Source organism: Papio anubis, chromosome 16 (genome assembly GCF_008728515.1).
Source record: "Papio anubis isolate 15944 chromosome 16, Panubis1.0, whole genome shotgun sequence".
In the NCBI taxonomy this organism is placed as follows: domain Eukaryota; kingdom Metazoa; phylum Chordata; class Mammalia; order Primates; family Cercopithecidae; genus Papio; species Papio anubis.
In genome coordinates, this window is record NC_044991.1 from 12,861,973 (window position 1) to 12,879,709 (window position 17,737).

The 17,737-nt window shown below is 55.7% G+C and overlaps 1 protein-coding gene across 1 annotated transcript; it reads right to left on the reverse strand.

Annotated features, from left to right (window-relative positions):
* Positions 1-10,089: 10,089 nt before the first annotated feature.
* On the reverse strand, positions 10,090-13,676 carry GALR3 (galanin receptor 3). The gene is given in 3 exon segments (XM_003905517.5): positions 10,090-10,837; positions 11,829-12,206; positions 13,127-13,676. Coding segments are annotated over 2 exon segments (1,107 nt in total). The 5' UTR covers positions 12,188-12,206; positions 13,127-13,676.
* Between the last annotated feature and the right edge of the window lie 4,061 nt (positions 13,677-17,737).

A 17,737-nucleotide genomic window follows, 5' to 3' on the forward strand; every position in this document is an offset into this window, starting at 1 on the left:
CCTGTCAGCAGCCCCCCCGCAGCCCGCCGCAGGAGCACCAGTCCTTCGCTGTGGGCCATGGACAGGCAGAAGGAAGCGTGCCCTCATGGCAGAGGCCTGCTCAGGGGAAATCCAGGAGAAGGCACTGCTGGGCCTGCCCCTGCGCCAAGGCTGCTGATGGCGACTTTCTCCAGGTGATCAGTCTGTGTCCTGCCTGGCTCTGCCCTACTCTCCCCTTCACCAAGTTGGAATCCTTGGCTGCCTTTCACAGGAGGAGAGTGTGTTCCCAATCCCAGATCTGCTCAGGTATGGCTCAGATCTGCAGTGAACTTATAGAACCAGGCCCTGGAGGAAAAAAGGGTCTATCTGTGGGTATGAGATGGAGGGTAGGCCTGTCCCCAGGACCCTGCGAGAGGGAAGCCCAGTGCCCCACCAGGTTGGCAGGGCTGGGGAAGGGAAAGTGTCATGGCCCCAAGCCTGAAGAGAGGTGGCAGAGGGGGCTATAGGGAGTGCCCGTGGAACTCAAGCCGCTGCCTGAGGGAGGTAAGGGAGAACTGCACCCCAGTCACATGGGTGGCAGAGGTGCGGTTCTGGGGCAGCTTTTCACTCACTTCCTGCCATGTTACTGTGATCCCCTCCAGGTGAGCCTGCCCACTCTCTGGGCCCAGGGTTGCCGTTGTACCCAAACACAGCTCCCTATGGCCGTGGTCCCAGGAGTGGGGCAGAGCAGGGAGGAGTCCAGGACAGAGAGGCAGGGGCAGGAGGGAGCGGGCCTCAAACTCCAGGAAGGGGGCTTTCTCATGGGTCCTGCTTGCTGGGCCTCTCCTCTCTCACCCCGGGCTGATCACCTGGGGAAGCCTAGGCAGGCTGCTTGGTATTTGCAGAGCTGAGAGCTGGGGCATGCTGGGACTGTGAAATGGCCCTGAGATGACCCACAGTCCTCAGCTGGGAAGCAAGGCCTGTGTCTCCTGCAGCATCCTCCATCCCTGGAGCCGTGGATCCAGGAGAACTGGCCCTGGCGGAGGTGAAGAGTATATTGTTGACTCCCTTCCTGGCCACGTAGACAGTGAACCAAAGGCTTGACTGAGGTGGCTTATAGGTCAGTCATCAAACACTTGCCAGACAGCCATGTAGACAGCCAATCTAATCTGCCTCACCCCATTTCCAGCCAGGATATTTCCTGTAACCCCAATTGTGTCTGAAGAGCCAGCCAGATAAAGTCGGCCCCAGACACTGGAGTGAGTCAGAAAACACCCAAGTGGTCCCTGAGCTGGCTGGACTGGGCAGGATAGAGAGCTCAGTGGTCCCTGAGCTGGCCATGGGCCAGGGCAGGATAGAGAGCTCAGCTGAGGTTGTCCTTGCAGGGATGAGTTCTGCTGGTTGCTGGCTGCTCTGGGAATTACTGAAGAGTCAGGGAGGTGGGGAGGAAGGCTTAGGAAATGGCAGGAAGAAGAAACTCACATTTGTTTATTTCACCTTGTGGGTTAAGATCCTTTGCCTTATACTTCGCGTTTTTTTCACGTTAGAAATATTGAGCCGCAGGTTAGAAATATTGGGCTGGGCGTGGTGGCTCATGCCTGTAATCCTAACACTTTGGGCGGCCAATGTGGGTGAATCACCTGAGGTCAGGAGTTCGAGACCAGCCTGGCCAACATGGCGAAACCCCATCTCTACCAAAAATACAAAAATTAGCCAGACGTGGTGGTGTGTGCCTGTAATCCCAGCTACTCGGGAGGCTGAGGCCGGAGAATTGCTTGAATCCAGGAGGCGGAGGTTGCAGTGAGCCGAGATAGAGCCACTTCACTCCAGCCTGGGCAAAAGAGTGAGACTCCATCTCAAAATAAATAAATAAATACAAGTAAAGAAAGAAGTATTGACTTATTGACATAGTGCTTGCTATGTGCTAAGCAGTGTTCTAGGTGGGAGGACAGCAGGGAACGAAAGGACAAACTCCCTGCCCTTGCCCACTTGGCAAACAGTGGGAAGCGCTTGGAGAGAAATACAGATCGTCACAACCATCCTGTAAGATATGTGGCCTCAGCCAGGCGCAGTAGCTCACACCTGTAATCCCAGCACTTTGGGAGGCCGAGGCAGGTGGATCACTTGAGTCCAGGAGTTTGAGACCAGCCTGGCCAATATGGTGAAACCCTGTCTCTACTAAAAATACAAAAATTAGCTGGCTATGATGGCAGGTGCATGTAATCCCAGCTACTTGGGAAGCTGAGACAGGAAAATCGCTTAAACCTGGGAGGCGGAGGTTGCAGTGAACTGAGACCAGGCCACTGTACTCCAGCCTGGGTGACAGAGCCAGACTCTATCTCAAAAAAAAAAAAAAAAAGTGACTTTGTTGCTGCCTTTTGTAGGTGAGGAAACAGGGTCACCCAGCCAAGCGGCTGGAGCTGGAACCTGGATCTACCCCCAAAGTTCATGCTGTTTCTACCATTCCCGAAATTTAGAACCTTCTCCCAACTAGTTTCCTAAAACAGAGGACAACATCTCTTGAGCCCCTACTATGTGCTAGCAGGGACTTTATTCAAGCCCTTTGATTTAGTGTTTGGAAGAGTGTTAGGTAGCCCGTGTTATTTATTGCTCTCCTTTCCTATCTTAGAGATGCAGGAAATTGAGGTTGAGAAAAAGAAAGTAACTTGCTTGAGGCCACGCAGCTGGTAAGTGGGGCCCAGCCCAGGTCTAGCATCCTCTTTGCCAGGTTTCCAAAGTCCAATGTCCCCACTGCTCCTGGGACACAGTTGGTAGAAACCGATGGGCCTTACCGAGTGAATGCCTTGGTCTCTGACAAGCAGGGCATTCCCAGGGACAGGGAACGTCTTGAGCACCAAGATATGCACCTGGTCACCTGAGGAAAGAGAAGGGACTATAAAGGGGGATGGGGTTGAGCTGGGTGTGGAGTGGTCCTTGAGGTCTTGGTGAGTGGGTAGGGGGAGCAGTATGAGCCAGGCCTCAGGAAAGGAGGATAACCAGGAGATGGCCTGGAAAAAGTACTGGATCCGGGAGGGTTCGAACCTGGCCAGAGAGGGAGGTGGGACAGGCTGGGAAGTCTCGAGGTCTGAAGATTGGCCGTGGCATGCAGAAACCAGGTAAAGTGGGCAGTTACCTGCACCCTGGGGCCAGATGCATCCTTAGCCCAGAGCAGGCACCAAGGTTTCTGGCTCTGGGTGTGCCTTCAGTCTGGGAAAAAGCTCCTACCCCCACCAGGGCCACCTGCTCCCCAGACTACTTCAGATGCTGAGCCCACGTTGAGGCAGGAAGCTAGAATGAAACCTAGGGTAATCACGACAAAGTCCCTGCTTCCCTCCAACTGTGGGGCCGAAGGGAAATGACAGCCGAACCCCCATGCTGGCTCTCAAGTGAACACTGAGCCCTCAGTGCCCACAGGAAGATTCGATCAGCATACTTTCCACATGGGGAAACAGGCTCAGAGAAGTGCAAGAGCCCTGCCCGATGCCCCAGACCAGGGCTCCAGGCCCACAGTGTTTCCTTGTCCCTGTGCCCAGAGGGCAGCAGCTGGCTTTGGAAGCCCAGGAGGATGGCCCGTATCCACAGATGCACTTGGCAGCGAAGCGCACCCTGAGGGACAGAGGCAGTTGAGTCACGCCTCCTCCACTGGGTTGTGAGGGCGTCAAAAGAGACAAGGATCTGCCTGCGAAAACCAGTGAGACATTTCATGAAGCTGGTGGCAGACAGTGAGCAACTGGGGAAGTTTCCCTCTGGGAGGATCCGCAGTGCCTGGAATGACACCTGGCTCAGACAGAGCTCAGCTGAGCAAATCACTGAGGCATGGAGAGGTCAGGGCTGCCAAGCGCAGCAGTCTGAATTCAAAGCCAATAGCGTGGCTCCAGAGTCTCTGCCTTAGCCCCTGCATCAGCCGCCTCTCAGAGTTGCTCTTGAGGCTCATCAGATGCCCAGGCCAGTGCTCTCCCCTGCACCACAGCCAACCAGGGCCAGGGAAATTTGGGGAGCCTCAGAGCACCCCCGGATATTCCAGCCTAATCCTGGCACCCTGCCCCTCACCACCCTTTCTGCTTCAACCTCACCCCCTACACAGAGCCTGGGCCACTTAACTTGGCACCAAACAGATGCCTCAATAAATCAGAGTCTGATATTCTTGAGCTGGAAGCAATTTTACCCCCTGCTCAGCCTCTCCCTCTGGCCTCATGCCATCTTGTATTCAGCCAGTGGCTCACAAATGAGCCTACGTCAGGGCTGAAGAACTGGTGTTCATGAATAGGAAACCTCAGGGCCATTAATTGGTGTTTATTTCCCTAGATGCACACCTCGAAGTTGACAGATGACGCTGTTCCTGCCAGCCCCAGGCAGAGGAGATTGGTTAACTTGCCTGCTCTCTGCAGGACTGAGTTGCAGCCTTGCCACTGTGGCTGCTAGGTTGGGGTGAGGGGGATGAGGAGGTCACCTTCTTTGCACGTTTCAAATTCCTCCCTCCCTCTTAACCAATTCCTTCCTGCCTCGTCTCCCATGGCTTCCATTAAACATCATGGAACTGGCCGGGCGCGGTGGCTCACGCCTGTAATCCCAGCACTTTGGGAGGCTGAGGCGGGCGGATCACAAGGTCAGGAGATCGAGACCATCCTGGTTAACACGGTGAAACCCTGTCTCTACTAAAAATACAAAAAATTAGCCGGGCGTGTTGGCGGGCACCTGTGGTCCCAGCTACTTGGGAGGCAGAGGCAGGAGAATGGCATAAACCCAGGAGGCGGAGCTTGCAGTGAGCCGAGATCGCGCCACTGCACTCCAGCCTGGGTGACAGAGCGAGACTCCGTCTCAAAAAAAAAAAAACATCATGGAACCAAAATTAGACAAACCTGAGTTAAATCCCAGTTCTGTTTCTGGCTAGCTCTGTGATCTTGGACAAGCTACTTAATCTTCGAGCCTCAGTTTCTCCATCTTCAATCTCTAAAGCTGATGAGGCATAAGTTCCAGACACAGGCCTGAAAGGTGGCACATACTCAGAGTACACCACTACTCTGTGGGCACCCCCACCATGACCCCCAAAACTGCCCCCCCAAGTTGTCCCCGCTGCCACCCCCAAATAGCCCAAGCCAGAAATCCGGGGTGTCATCTGGGACACCTCTCTCCTCCTTACCCTCCAACAGTCACCAAGTCCTAGCAATTGTACCTCCTAAGTGGCTGACCCGTCTGTCCATGTCTCCCCACCACTTCCAGTGCCTCTATGTCTTTCTCTGGATTCTCGCACCAGCCTCCTGACTGGTCTCTCTGCTCCAGTCTGCACACTCTGTACTTCCTCCCCATGAAAGCTTGCCTGGGCAGCCAGAAAGAGCTCCCTAAAGAGTAAATCTTTTTTTTTTTTTTTTTTTTTTTGAGACAGAGTCTTGCTCTGTCACCCAGGCTGGAGTGCAGTAGCACAGTCTTGGCTCACTGCAACCTCTGGGTTCAAGCGATTCTCCTGCCTCAGCCTCCCGAGTAGCTGGGATTACATGTGTGTGCCACCACGCCTGGCTAATTTATTTTTGTATTTTTAGTAGAGACAGGGATTCAGCATCTTGGCCAGGCTGGTCCTGAACTCCTGACCTCGTGATCCACCTGTCTTGGCCTCCCAATGTGCTGGGATTATAGGAGTGAGCCACTGCGCCAGACCCCCTAAAGACTAAATTTTTTTTTTTTTTTTTTTTGAGACGGAGTCTCGCTCTACCCCCCAGGCTGGAGTGCAGTGGCGCGATCTCGGTTCACTGGAAGCTCTGTCTCCCACGTTCATGCCATTCTCCTGTCTCAGCCTCCTGAGTAGCTGGGACTACAGGTGCCCGCCACCACACCTGGCTAACTTTTTGTATTTTTAGTAGAGATGGCGTTTCACTGTGTTAGCCAGGATGGTCTCGATCTCGTGACCTCGTGATCCAGCCAGGCTTCTTCTTAAGAGGTTTGCACAAACAGGAAGGTAAGAAGGTTATAGAATCCAAACTTCCTTCCAACTAAGAAAAGTGGCTTTCCAGGTCCCCAGGGCTGCCCCAGGCTCAGCCCTACACTTGGCAGAGGGCTCAGATCAGGAGGGTTCTCTCAGGCCCTGGGGAGCAGTGGCCAGGAGTCACTCAGTCTCCACTCCAACCCCCTTGCCTGCCTTGGGCTCTACTGGACACACAGTTCTCTCCCGAATTATTATTATTACGACCATCTGCTCTTCCAAGTGTTTCATTAGCCCTCTGAAGCAAACCTCGGAGCCTCGGGAACCAAGCCCAAGCCCAGCAGCAGGCTATCCCTCTTCCTGCCAAGTCCACGGCAAAAATATCTTCCCAGTCCTAGGCCAGGCCTCGTTGGCTTTCCTCAACAGAGCTCACAGAGCAGCCTCTTTACCGGTCTCCTCACTTCCAAGAAGGACCCAGGGGAACCCACCTGATCTGAGTCCTCTGCCAAGTCTAAGCCTCCTTCTCAGCTTGTACACAGCAGCCCTGGGGGCTTTCTGAACTGCACATCTGATAGGGCCCCTCCTCTCCTGAAAACCTTCAGTGGCTTCACCGTCTGCCTGTAGGATGAAGCTCCTGCCCTCCAGGCCTCCCCTGCCCCAACCTCCCCCTGCTTCAGCTTCAGGAGCCAGTTACTGCCCTGCATGTCCCCTGCCTTGCACAGGCTGTTGCTCCACCTGGCATGCCCCTCCCCCACCTTTCTCCAAGAAAATACATGTCAAATGTCACCTCTGGGCTGGGCGCGGTGGCTTACGCCTGTAATCCCAGCACTTTGGGAGGCCAAGGCGGATGGATTGCCTGAAGTCAGGAGTTCGAGATCAGTCTAGCGAACATGGTGAAACCCACATCTCTACTAAAAAAATACAAAAAAATTAGCTGGGCATGGCGGCATGCGCCTATAATCCCAGCTACTCAGGAGGCTGAGGCAGGAGAATTGCTTGAACCTGGGAGGCGGAAGTTGCAGTGAGCCGAGATTGCACCACTGCACTCCAGCCTGGGTGACAGAGCAAGACTCCATCTCAAAAAGTAAATAAATAAATAAATATATAAATAAAAATTAAAAAGTCACCTCTGGAGGTCCTGCTGGGATTGCCCAGGAGGGCAGGGGCTGCTTCCTCTGTGCCCTTTCAGAATGGCATGTTTTCTGTCTCAGCACTGTCCTTTTTTCTTTTGCGTTTGGCTCTCCATCGAGACTGAGAGCTCCTGGAAGGCAGTGACCATGTTGGACTCACGCCGTCTCTGTTTGATCGCGAAGCCTCACTTAGGACAGGTGCTCAGGGAAGACAGAAGGGGAGGGTCATGTCTTTCCCCTCTGGCCCGTGCGTCCTCATGTATCAAATGTCAGTTACATGCCTACTATGTGCGGGGCTGGGCTGTCCCCATTGGTTGGGGTTCTCCTTTTTTTTTTTTTTTTTTTTGAGACAGGGTCTCACTTTGTCACTCAGGCTACTGCAATCTCGGCTCACTGCAGACTTGACCTCCAGGTTCAAGCAATCCTCCTGCCTCAGAACCCCAAGCAGCTGGGACTACAGATGCACGCCACCACACAACACCTGGCTATTTTTTTTTTTTTTTTGTATTTTTTGTATAGATGGGGTTTTGCATGTTGCCCAGGCTGGTCTCAAACTCCTGGGCTCAAGTGATCTGCCTGCCTCGGCCTCCCAAAGTGCTGGGATTATAGGCATGAGCCGCCACACCTGGCCTGGGGTTCTACTTTGCAGGCACTCTCCGTTAGTGGTGCAGTGAACTTTGTCAGACACTTGAGGGTGTTTTCCTGATGCTGTCAGGGCTGGCTGCCTTGGGAATCACCTGTCAGGCCCACTCCGGAATCCCAGCCCTACCACTCGCTTGCTACTTGACTCTGGCCAAGTTAATTCATGTGCAGGACCCCAGCTCTCTCTTCTGAACATGGAGTTACTATTCCTTGCTTGCCAGGGTTGGTGTGAGGCACAGAGGAGGTGTGAGCAACAGTGATGGTCATACTGCGTGCTGTGGAATGGGTACATCACACTCCCTGCCCTCCAGGAAACACCCTCACTGCTGCAGCCTGAGTCACGGTGAGACCCTCCACCGAGGCATGGGAGAAAGAGCACTGGGCATGTGGGAAGACGAAGGCCCTGGCCCCAGCCTGTGCTGTGCCGTTGAGGCAGCTGCTTCTTGAGGGGGTCTCAGCCTCCTGCTGCCACTCTGCTGGGTCGGTGACAGGTGACAAACAGTGATGGGGACATAGCAGTTGCCTGCTGTCAGGGAGGGGTCTTTCCAGGGTGCCTCAGCAGCCAGAGGTGTGCTGGGGAGACACGGAAGCTGCAGGGTCTCAGGCCTCAGACCAGAAACTAATAACATTAGGGGCATGTGGGAGGGAGGTGGGTGGATCTGAAATCATTGAGACTGATTTATTGGTTAATTATTGGGTTTTTACCACCCCAGACTTCCCCAGCTGTGTGTAGGGATAGGGAGGGAAGGAGCCCCTGGGAGGCTAGCTGGAGGCCAGGCATGGCCCAGTTCTCCTGAGCCAGGGGCACCAAATGGAATAACACAAGGCGTTTGGACCAGGGAACGCACCCACGACTTTATGCCCAGGTAAAGCCCGTCTGGACCGGCTGGCCTGAGCTCTGGAACAGAAGTCTGCTAAGGAAGAGGTCTGGGGTTTCCAGGGCACCCAGTCAGGTGTGGGGAGCTACGGTTTTGGAAGAGGATCAGGAAGAACCAAGAGAAACCGTGGAAACTGAGGAGATGCCCCAGAGGTGGAGAAGGAAGAAACTTGAGTAGAAAAAGTTAGACCAGGTGTGGTGACTCATGCCTGTAATCCCAGCACTTTGGGAGGCCAAGGCGGGCGGATCACTTGAGGTCAGGAGTTCAAGACCAGCCTAGCCAACAGGGTGAAACCCCATCTCCACTTTAAAAAAAAATACAAAAATTAGCTGGGCATGGTGGCACACGCCTGTAGTCCCAGCTACTCAGGCAGCTGAGGCAGGAGAGTCGCTTGAACCTGGGAGGCAGAGGTTGTATTGAGCCAAGATTGCGCCACTGCACTGCAGCCTGGACAACACTCTCTCTCAAAAATAAATAAATAAATAAATAAATAAATAAATAAATAAAATAATAAACAGAAAAACAAAGTTAGACAGCCATGGATTTACATCCAACCTCTGCCAAACACCAGCGGTGTGGCAAATCACTAAATCTCTATGATCCTTGATTTCTACATCTGTGAAATGGGGCTAAACGGCCGGGCACAGTGGTTCACGCCTGTTCTCCCAGCACTTTGGGAGGCCGAGGTGAGTGGATCACCTGAGGTCAGGAGTTCTAGGCCAGCCTGTCCAAAATGGCGAAACCCCGTCTCTACAAAAAATACAAAAATTAGCTTAGCCGGGTGTGGTGGTGGGCACCTGTAATCCCAGGTACTCTGGAGGTTGAGGCAGGAGAATTGCTTGAACCCGGGGAACGGAGGTTGCAGTGAGCTGAGATTGCACCACTGTAGTGTAACCTGGCCACAGAGAAGACTCTCTCTAAAAGATTAAAAAAAAAAAAAAGCGAGGGCGGGGGTGGGGTGCTAATCATATCTATTTGCAAAGCTGTTTTGACAAAAAATGTAGCATGAGGCATATGGTACCTGCTTAATAAATATTATTTTTAGAGACAAGGTCTTGCTTTGCTGCCTAGGCTGGAATGCAGTGGCCTGATCACAGCTCACTGCAGCCTTGAACTCTTGCCTCAAGTGATCCTCTCGCCTCGACCTCCCAAAGCGCTGAGATTACAGGCATGAGCCAAGAGCCTGGTCTCACTTAAATATTAGCCATTTATTAGCTGTTGATGTTAAGCTACCTAGGACTGCGCTTGGAACCAAGAAGGGGGTGGTTAGGGGGTGGTGGAGGAAGCAGGGCCTAGGTGTCACCCAGTTGGAAGGATGGGCAGAGGGACTGCCAGGCTGGCTATGAGCAGGATCTGGGGGCTGACCTGCTGAGGGCGGGCTGTGCTGTCCATTGTCACACTCAGGGGTGTCCGCTGGGCTGGTGCTCCATTGTGGAGCGGGGACAAGCCGCTCCACTCAATGCTCCTCAGAGAGCTCGTGGCGTTGCTCCATCCCTGACCCGGTGGCGTCCCGCCCTCGGAGAAGGGGAGTGAGACAGACGGACACAGCAGAGACAGGCGGCAGGGTTTATTCCGGTCCTCAAGCAGCCTCTCCGCCGTGGGCGGGTCCCTCCCTGGGCTCCAGGCCCCGGCCACCGCCGGCCGGCAGCCTCCCGCGAGGCCGGGCGTCTCCGGGACAGCCGGGTGGGCCCGAGGACGCGGGGTGGACGCGACGGAGGGTGCGACGGGCGCGGTGGCGGCGTCGGCGGCCGCACTGCCACAGGCGGCGAAAGCGCGCGCGAAAGTGGCGCGAAGCGAGCGCGTAGACGAGGGGGTTGAGGCAGGAGTTGGCGTAGGCCAGGCAGTGCGAGGCCAGACGGCAGGCGTAGGTGGCCGGGCTGAAGGCGAAGCGGCCGTACCAGAAGCACAAGATGAGCGCGTGGTGCGGGCCCCAGCAGAGCGCGTAGAGCGCGGCCACAGCCAGCATGGCGCGCCCCGCGCGGCCCGTCGCCCTCCGCCGCGCCTCGGCCGCTGCGGCGCCCGCGGGGCCTACGGCGGCCCACAGGAAGCGCAGCGTTCGCCCGTAGGCCAGGCTCACCACGGCCACGGGCAGCAGGTAGCCGGCGGCGAAGGTGGCCACGTCCAGGGCGCGGCGGCGTGCGTCCTCCCAGGCGGGCACGCAGAGCTCCAGAGCGCCGTAGCGCACGGTGCCGTAGTAGCTGAGGTAGGGCGCCGAGAAGAGCGCCGCCAGCAGCCACACCAGCCCCACAGCGGCGCGGGCGTTGCGCGGCGTGCGCAGGGCGCGCGAGCGCAGGGGGTGCCGCACGGCCAGGTACCTGCGGAGGGCGCCGGGTCAGCGGGGTGGACGGGTGCTCTCCCGCAGGGGCCCGCTCCACGCCCCGCGCCGGGGCCCTATGGCCCGATGCGCCTCCTGTGAACCGTGGGGGACGTGGCGGGGATTAAGAGTGTGAACGCGCAAGGTGCTTAGAGCAGTGCCTGGCACCTAGCAAGGGCCCGATCCCAGTGAGTTGTTATTTCTAGGATTATTTTATGGATGCGTCAGATGAAGCCCACAGAGAAGTGACCTGCCCAGGGTCATCAGCTAGAGTGAGCCTGGAATTGACCCCAAGTTTCAAGCGGCGGAAGCAGATGTGTGCACAGCTGGGCAAGGTGTGGGCAGTTTTAAAATAGCTGGGCTGGGCGCGGTGGCTCACGCCTGTAATCCCAACAGTTGGGAGGCCGAGGCGGGCGGATCACCTGAGGTCAGGGGTTTGAGACCAGCCTGTCCAACATAGCAAAACCCCGTCTCTACTAAAAATACAAAAAATTAGCCAGGTGTGGTGGTGCACGCCTGTAATCCCAGCTACTCGGGAGGCTGTGGCAGGAGAATCGCTGGAACCCAGAAGGCAGAGGTTGCAGTGAGCCGAGATCCAAAAAAAAAAAAAAAAAAAACAAACAACAACAACCAAAAAAACTGATGAACGCATTCGTGAGCTTCTTTTGCCATTCCTATCGCGCTTACAGAGCACTTACTATATGCCAGAGCACTTACTATATGCCAGACCCTGTGCTGCCACTTGAGACTCAGAGGCGTCCTCTGGAAGCTCACGGTGGAGGAGGGGAAGGGCAGGACAGTCCCCTCAAGCATGCCCTGCAGGTGCCCAGAGGCTGCTTTCGAGGGGTCAGGGAGCTTTTGTTTCCTGCCCCCCACCTCCCTTTCTGGTCCCCCACTCTCTCCTTCCTAAGGCCAATGAGGATCTGTTCAGGACTCCTCCCCCCACTCCCGCCCACACAGCCCTGCCCAGCCAGGCCCCAGGCACAGCGCACCTGTCCACCGAGACAGCAGCCAGCGTGAAGCTGCTGGCGTACATGGTGAGGTAGATGAGCAGGTGCACAGCCTTGCAGACGAGGGCCCCGAAGAGCCAGGCATCCAGCGTGTAGATGGTGGCCTGGAAGGGCACGCAGCACAGGATGAAGCAGAGGTCCGCCACCGCCAGGTTGAGGATGAACAGATCCGTGGTGCTGCCGGGCTCCTGCCAGGCACTCGGGCCAGGCTGCAGGAGCACTGCCAGCACCAGTCCGTTTCCCACTGTGCCCAGCAGGAAGATTAGGGCAAAGACCACAGGCACTGCCACGGCCCCCACACTCCCTGGACTGTCCAGTGAAATGTTCTGGGCATCAGCCATCTCCCCATCAGACGGGCACCTAGGGAAGAGAAGCTGGAGTCCTCAGGCAAGAGCCCCCAGTTCTGGTTGCTTGACCCTGGGATCTAGCTCCTCCGGCCTGGGTCTGGCCAGGTATTCTGGGCAGGAAGCTCGTGGGAGATGGAGGAGGGGAGAGCAGAGCCAAAGTCATCGCTGAGTCCCACTGTGTGAGCAAGCTCGTGGTGTTCAAGGGGTGAGAGTTCCTCAGTTTCCTAAGGAACACCCCTAGAGTCTTGCCTGGAAGGCTACCTAGGTATTTGAGGGACACTTCCAACCCACCAGGCTGGGGAAGGCACAAGAGAAGTAGGATGAAGATGTGGCGATGGGGGGAGGGGCAAGCGCAGAAGCTGGTATATTTTCCTTCTCAATGGGGATCTGAAGCTCAGGGGAGACCCTGGGACATGGGTTCAGGGCTTTCTCACTACAAGCTGTAACCTCAGCAAAACACAGGTAACATCCCTGAGTCATTGGAGAGTTCAGTATAGTGAGATCACCACAATGGCAAAACTGGGAAGACCGTGTAGGTCACTGCTCCCTCTCTGCACATAGGGAAATCAAGGCCCAGAGAGAGGACATGGGAGGCTAATATCACAGAATGGCAGCTCTGGGGCTGTTACCACCCTGATATCCTACCTTCTTAGCTAGAGTGCTCATCTGAGAGCCTGTAACAGGTGGTGCCTCTGACAACCTGTGCCTGTGTGTGTGTGTGCACGCCGTGCCGATGCTCGCCCCCATCCCACTCTGCAGCCCATGTCTCCTACTACCTGTGGATCCCCTTGCAGGCTTCGGACTACTGGGGTGGTGGGACAAATTAGGGGAAAGGGGGGCCAGGCAGGGAGGAGGGAAGAAAGGCAATTTCTGCCCCCACCCCAGCACCCAGCATGCAGTAGGTCCCCAAAGCCCAGGATGGGCAACACCCACCTTCGCCCTGGGCAGTGGGCTTGATCCTGGGTGGAACGGCTGGGCTGGGTGGGCCTCCTGGTTCAGCAGCTGCCCCTCGGTGCCTCCCTGCAGGTACTGGTCTGCCTTCTACTTCTCCCCCTTCGCCTTTAAGGCCCCTCCTCTCCTCTGCCCCCCCGGTGCTGAGCTAGAGTTGGGCACTCCCTCTGGAGTAGCCACTGGCCACTTCCTCCTCAGTCCCTGATTTCCCCCAGGTGGCAGGCTCTTCTGCCTGGCTCTTCTCTGCCTCTGCGTTGCTGCTGCCTTTTCCTCTCTCTGCAGCCAGTAACCCATTGATCTCGCTCTCTGTGATTTGCTTTGTAGTTAACCCCTCTGTGCCCAGGGCCCAGCCAGTCCCTGGCACTCCCACCTCCCGTGGCCCAGCCTGATGACTCCATCCCCTATCCCTGCACATTCTTGCTCCAGTCCATATTTAGAAAGGGTTCCTAGGCCGGGCATGGTGGCTCCTGTCTGTAATCCCAGCACTTTGGGAGGCCGAGGCAGGTAGATCACTTGAGGCCAGGAACTCGAGACCAGCTGGGCCAATGTGGCGAAACCTTGTGTCTACTAAAAATACAAAATTAGCTACTCTGGAGGCTGAGGCAGGAGAATCGCTTGAGCCTGGGAGGCGGAGGTTGCAATGAGCCGAGATGATGCCACTGCACTCCAGCCTGGGTGATGGAGTGAGACACTGTCTAAAAAACAAAAAAAAAAAAAAGATTCCTAGTCTTGACTGGGGTTTCCTGGAGTGGGAAACCAGGACTTGAGTCTCCTTTCAGCAGACTACAGAGACTCCTCCCTCAGGCCCGCAAATCCTGAGACCCTTCTCCAGAAGCTCTGTCTAGGGCCTTAGTCCAGCTGGAGCCCAGATGGTTTAGGTACCTGTCCAAAAAGTCTGGCTTTACCTGATAGCAACGGGGAGCTACTAAGGTTCTAGAGCAGAGACATGACCTGCACATTTTCTTTTTTTCTTCCCCCACATTGTCTTTTGTAAGAAGTTTGTTAATGGGCCACATGCAGTGACTCACGCCTGTAATCCTAGCACTTTGGGAGGCTGAGGTGGGCGGATCATCTGAGGTCAAGAGTTCAAGATCAGACTGGCCAACATGGCAAAACCCTGCCTCTACTAAAAATACAAAAATTAGCTGGGCATGGTGGCACACACCTGTAATCCCAGCTACTCAGGAGGCTGAGGTACTAGAATCACTTGAACCCAGGAGGCGGTGGTTGCAGTGAGCCGAGATCACTCACACTCCAGACTGGGCAACAGGGCGAGACTCCATCTCAAAAAAAAAAAAAAAAAAAAAAAAAATATATATATATATATATATATATATACACACATATTATGGCCCAGGGTGAAAAGGATGGACAAAAGGGGAGAGATTTGATGAGTGACCTGTTAGGAGCCTCTCGTCTAGGCAAGAGCCAAAGAGGTCAATAGGTCTTGGTGAATGGCTGTGTGATTGAGTCATGGAGTTCTGGCCTGAACTGCATGGAGAAGGAGGGACCACATGACCAAATGCCTCCAGAAGGTTAAGGAGGCTAGCACCTGGGGAGCAAACACTGGATTCAGCAATGAGGAGGCTGCTGGTAAACAGGTGTATTGAGGGCAAAAGGCAGTCTGCAGTGAGTTAAGGAAGGGAGGGGAGAGGTGGAGGGACTGAGTGTAGTGTGTTTAGAAGCTGAGGGTGGGGTTGGGGAGCATCAAGGGGAAGTGCATAAGGGGAGAGAAGACAGTGTGGGGGCACTGATGGAGCCAGGACTTGCATTCCAGGCCAGAGGAGCTGGGGTAGATGCTCAGAACTAGCTCCTTAAGGCTGGGCATGGTGGCTCATGTCCGTAATCCCAGCACTTTGGGAGGCCAAGGCAGGTGGATCACTTGAGGTCAGGAGTTCAAGACCAGTCTGGCCAACACATGGTGAAACCCGTCTCTACTAAAAATTAGCCAGGTATGGTGGTGTACACCTGTAATCCCAGCTACTCGGGAGGCTGAGGCAGGAGAACAGCTTGAACTCGGGAGGCGGAGGTTGCACTGAGCGGAGACTGTGCCACTGCATTCCAGCCTGGGCAACAGAGCAAAACTCTGTCTCAAAAACAAACAAACAAAAAAAGGAAAGAAAGAAAGAGAGAGAGAGAGAAAGAAAAAAGAAAAGAAAAGAAAAGAAAAGAAAAGAAAAGAAAAAAGAAAAGAAAAGAAAAGAAAAAAGAAAAGAACTACCTCCTCGAAGGCCCCGGGGTTTTCACCAGGGCTCAGAGGTGCCTCTCTAAAGCCTTCTTCACCTTCTTCAGATGCAGAAAATCCTCAGTTTTTGGAAGCAGGGTCTCACGGAACTGAAACTGTTAGGAATCTGATCTAGACTTGCCAAACCTGAATTCAGAACCTTCAGAATTGAATAAATTTTTTTTTTTTTTTTTGAGACAGAGTCTTGCTCTGTCGCCCAGGCTGGACAGTGGCGTGGTCTCAGCTCACTGCAAGCTCCGCCTCCCAGGTTCACACCATTCTTCCACCTCAGCCTCCTGAGTAGTTGAGACTACAGGCGTCCGCCACCAGCCCGGCTAATTTTTTGTTCATGTATTTTTAGTAGAGACGGGGTTTCACCGTGTTAGTCAGGATGGTCTCGATCTCCTGACCTCGTGATCCGCCTGCCTCGGCCTCCCAAAGTGCTGGGATTACAGGCATGGGCCACCGCACCCAGCCAGAATTGAATTAATTCTGAATATAATTCAGAATAGAATTGCACAACTGAATTGTAGACTCTTATGATCCCTGAATGGCGAAACTCAGCTTGATGGGATTTTAGAACCTTTGACAGATCTGCAACCACTGAGTGAAAGTAATGCACTCTTAGACCCCCAGAAGCCTGGAGAAATGTGCATGCCTGAATCCTGGAACGGGCTGGAAGGCATCTGAGATTCATAACTTTGCACTCCTGGCCCTTGGGAGCCCCCTGCCCACAAGGTCCTTCTTGGCCTAAGGCAAAGAGCTCCCAGCAGCGGCAACGCTATGCTAATATGAGAGCGGAGGTGGAGGGAAGGAGGAAGGAACAGGCAGCCATAAAGAGCGCTACCGTGGGGCTAGACCTTGGGTGCGCCCAGTGCCACCTCCTCCATTCACTCCTACTGCCGCTTCTGGTAGCCCGCGGCCGTGAACCCCGTGCGCGACGCAGAGAACAAGGACATTGCGCCCTTGGAGCGGTCCCTAGAGCCTCTGATGCTGCAGAACGCGGACTTACAGCTGATCCACGGCCAGGCCTCCCGCCCCGCGTGGCCCTACAGCTTGTCGTGGGCGGCCGGCGACTACCCGTAGGCGCCCAAGCCGAAACACGTGCACCCAGAGGGGTTGCTGCGCCTCCTTCGGACACCTTCTGGATGACTGCGGAGGAAGCGCGGCGGAGGACCCGGGCTGGTGCACCCGAACACGCTGAGCTGCGGGTTGGCCGACGGCGTAGAGCGCTACTGCGGCCAGCTGGCCTAGGGGATCGCCACGCTGACGATGCCCGCCCTGCCAGCCCGGCAGCGCAACGCCAGCGGCGGCTCCCGGGAGCCACAGGGGCGGCGACACACTTTCTGCTATTTGGACCTCGCTTCGTGCCGCCTCACGTCGGTCTGTATGAACCTGGGCCCTCTGTTCTGGCCCCGCCGGGTGCACACCAGCTGCCACACGTCACCCCGCGGCTGCCCGTGGCGCTTAACATGACCTGCCGGCTAGCGCAGACCACGCTCATCAAGCTGCTGGCTTGGCACTACTAGTTGAGCCCTTGTGCACATCCCCTGCAGCAGCGCGCCTGGTGCTACGTGCCTTACCCGGTGGTGGCGGGCTGCAAATATTCCTGCCGCTAATGTGGCCACAGCTACCCCAGCCAGGCTGCCTTCCACCCTCACACCGACCCCCCGCCCCGCCCCCCCCCCAAGCTCCTGGACCCCAGCAACGAGGTTCTCTGGATCACAGGCTTTCAGATCCCCGGAATCCCAGCTTTCAGATCCTGCAGGGTTGGGCTGGAGCCCAACTCACATTGTTCATCCCAAGATAACGGGCAAATGGGCAGGCTGGAGGTGCCGGACGTCAGAGAGAGACGTAGGGCTAGTTTCATGTCGTTAATGATAAAGGGCCTTTTCATCCTCTGCCCAAAGCAAACTAAGAGCTTCCCAAGGCCACATCACGCTCAGGTTGGAGCTGCGGTGACTCAGACCCCACTCCCCACCACACAAGGGGTCCACAAGGCTGCCAGGGAGAGATCGCCCTCCTCCCGCAGGCCCCGCTAACAGGAGAGCGGCGAGCCATTGTGGGGGACAAGGGAGGATGAGGCCTTGGCAGCAGCAAATCACCCCTCCTGGCCTTGACTGCTGGGCAGCCCAAACAGCCGCGGCCCAAGGCCTCCAGTCTGGAGGGGCGGGGCGAGCTGGCGGCCGAGGCCCGTGCTCGCAGCACCCCCTGGCGGCTGATCATCATAGGCCTTGGAATGAGCGAGATGGAAGGGCCCCAGACCTCAAAGCATAGTGGCAGGAGGACTGAGGCACATACAGGGACTGGGGCTTGCCCAAGGCCAGAGTAAGGCAGGGAAAGAGTGGGCTTGAACACAGGGTTCCAGA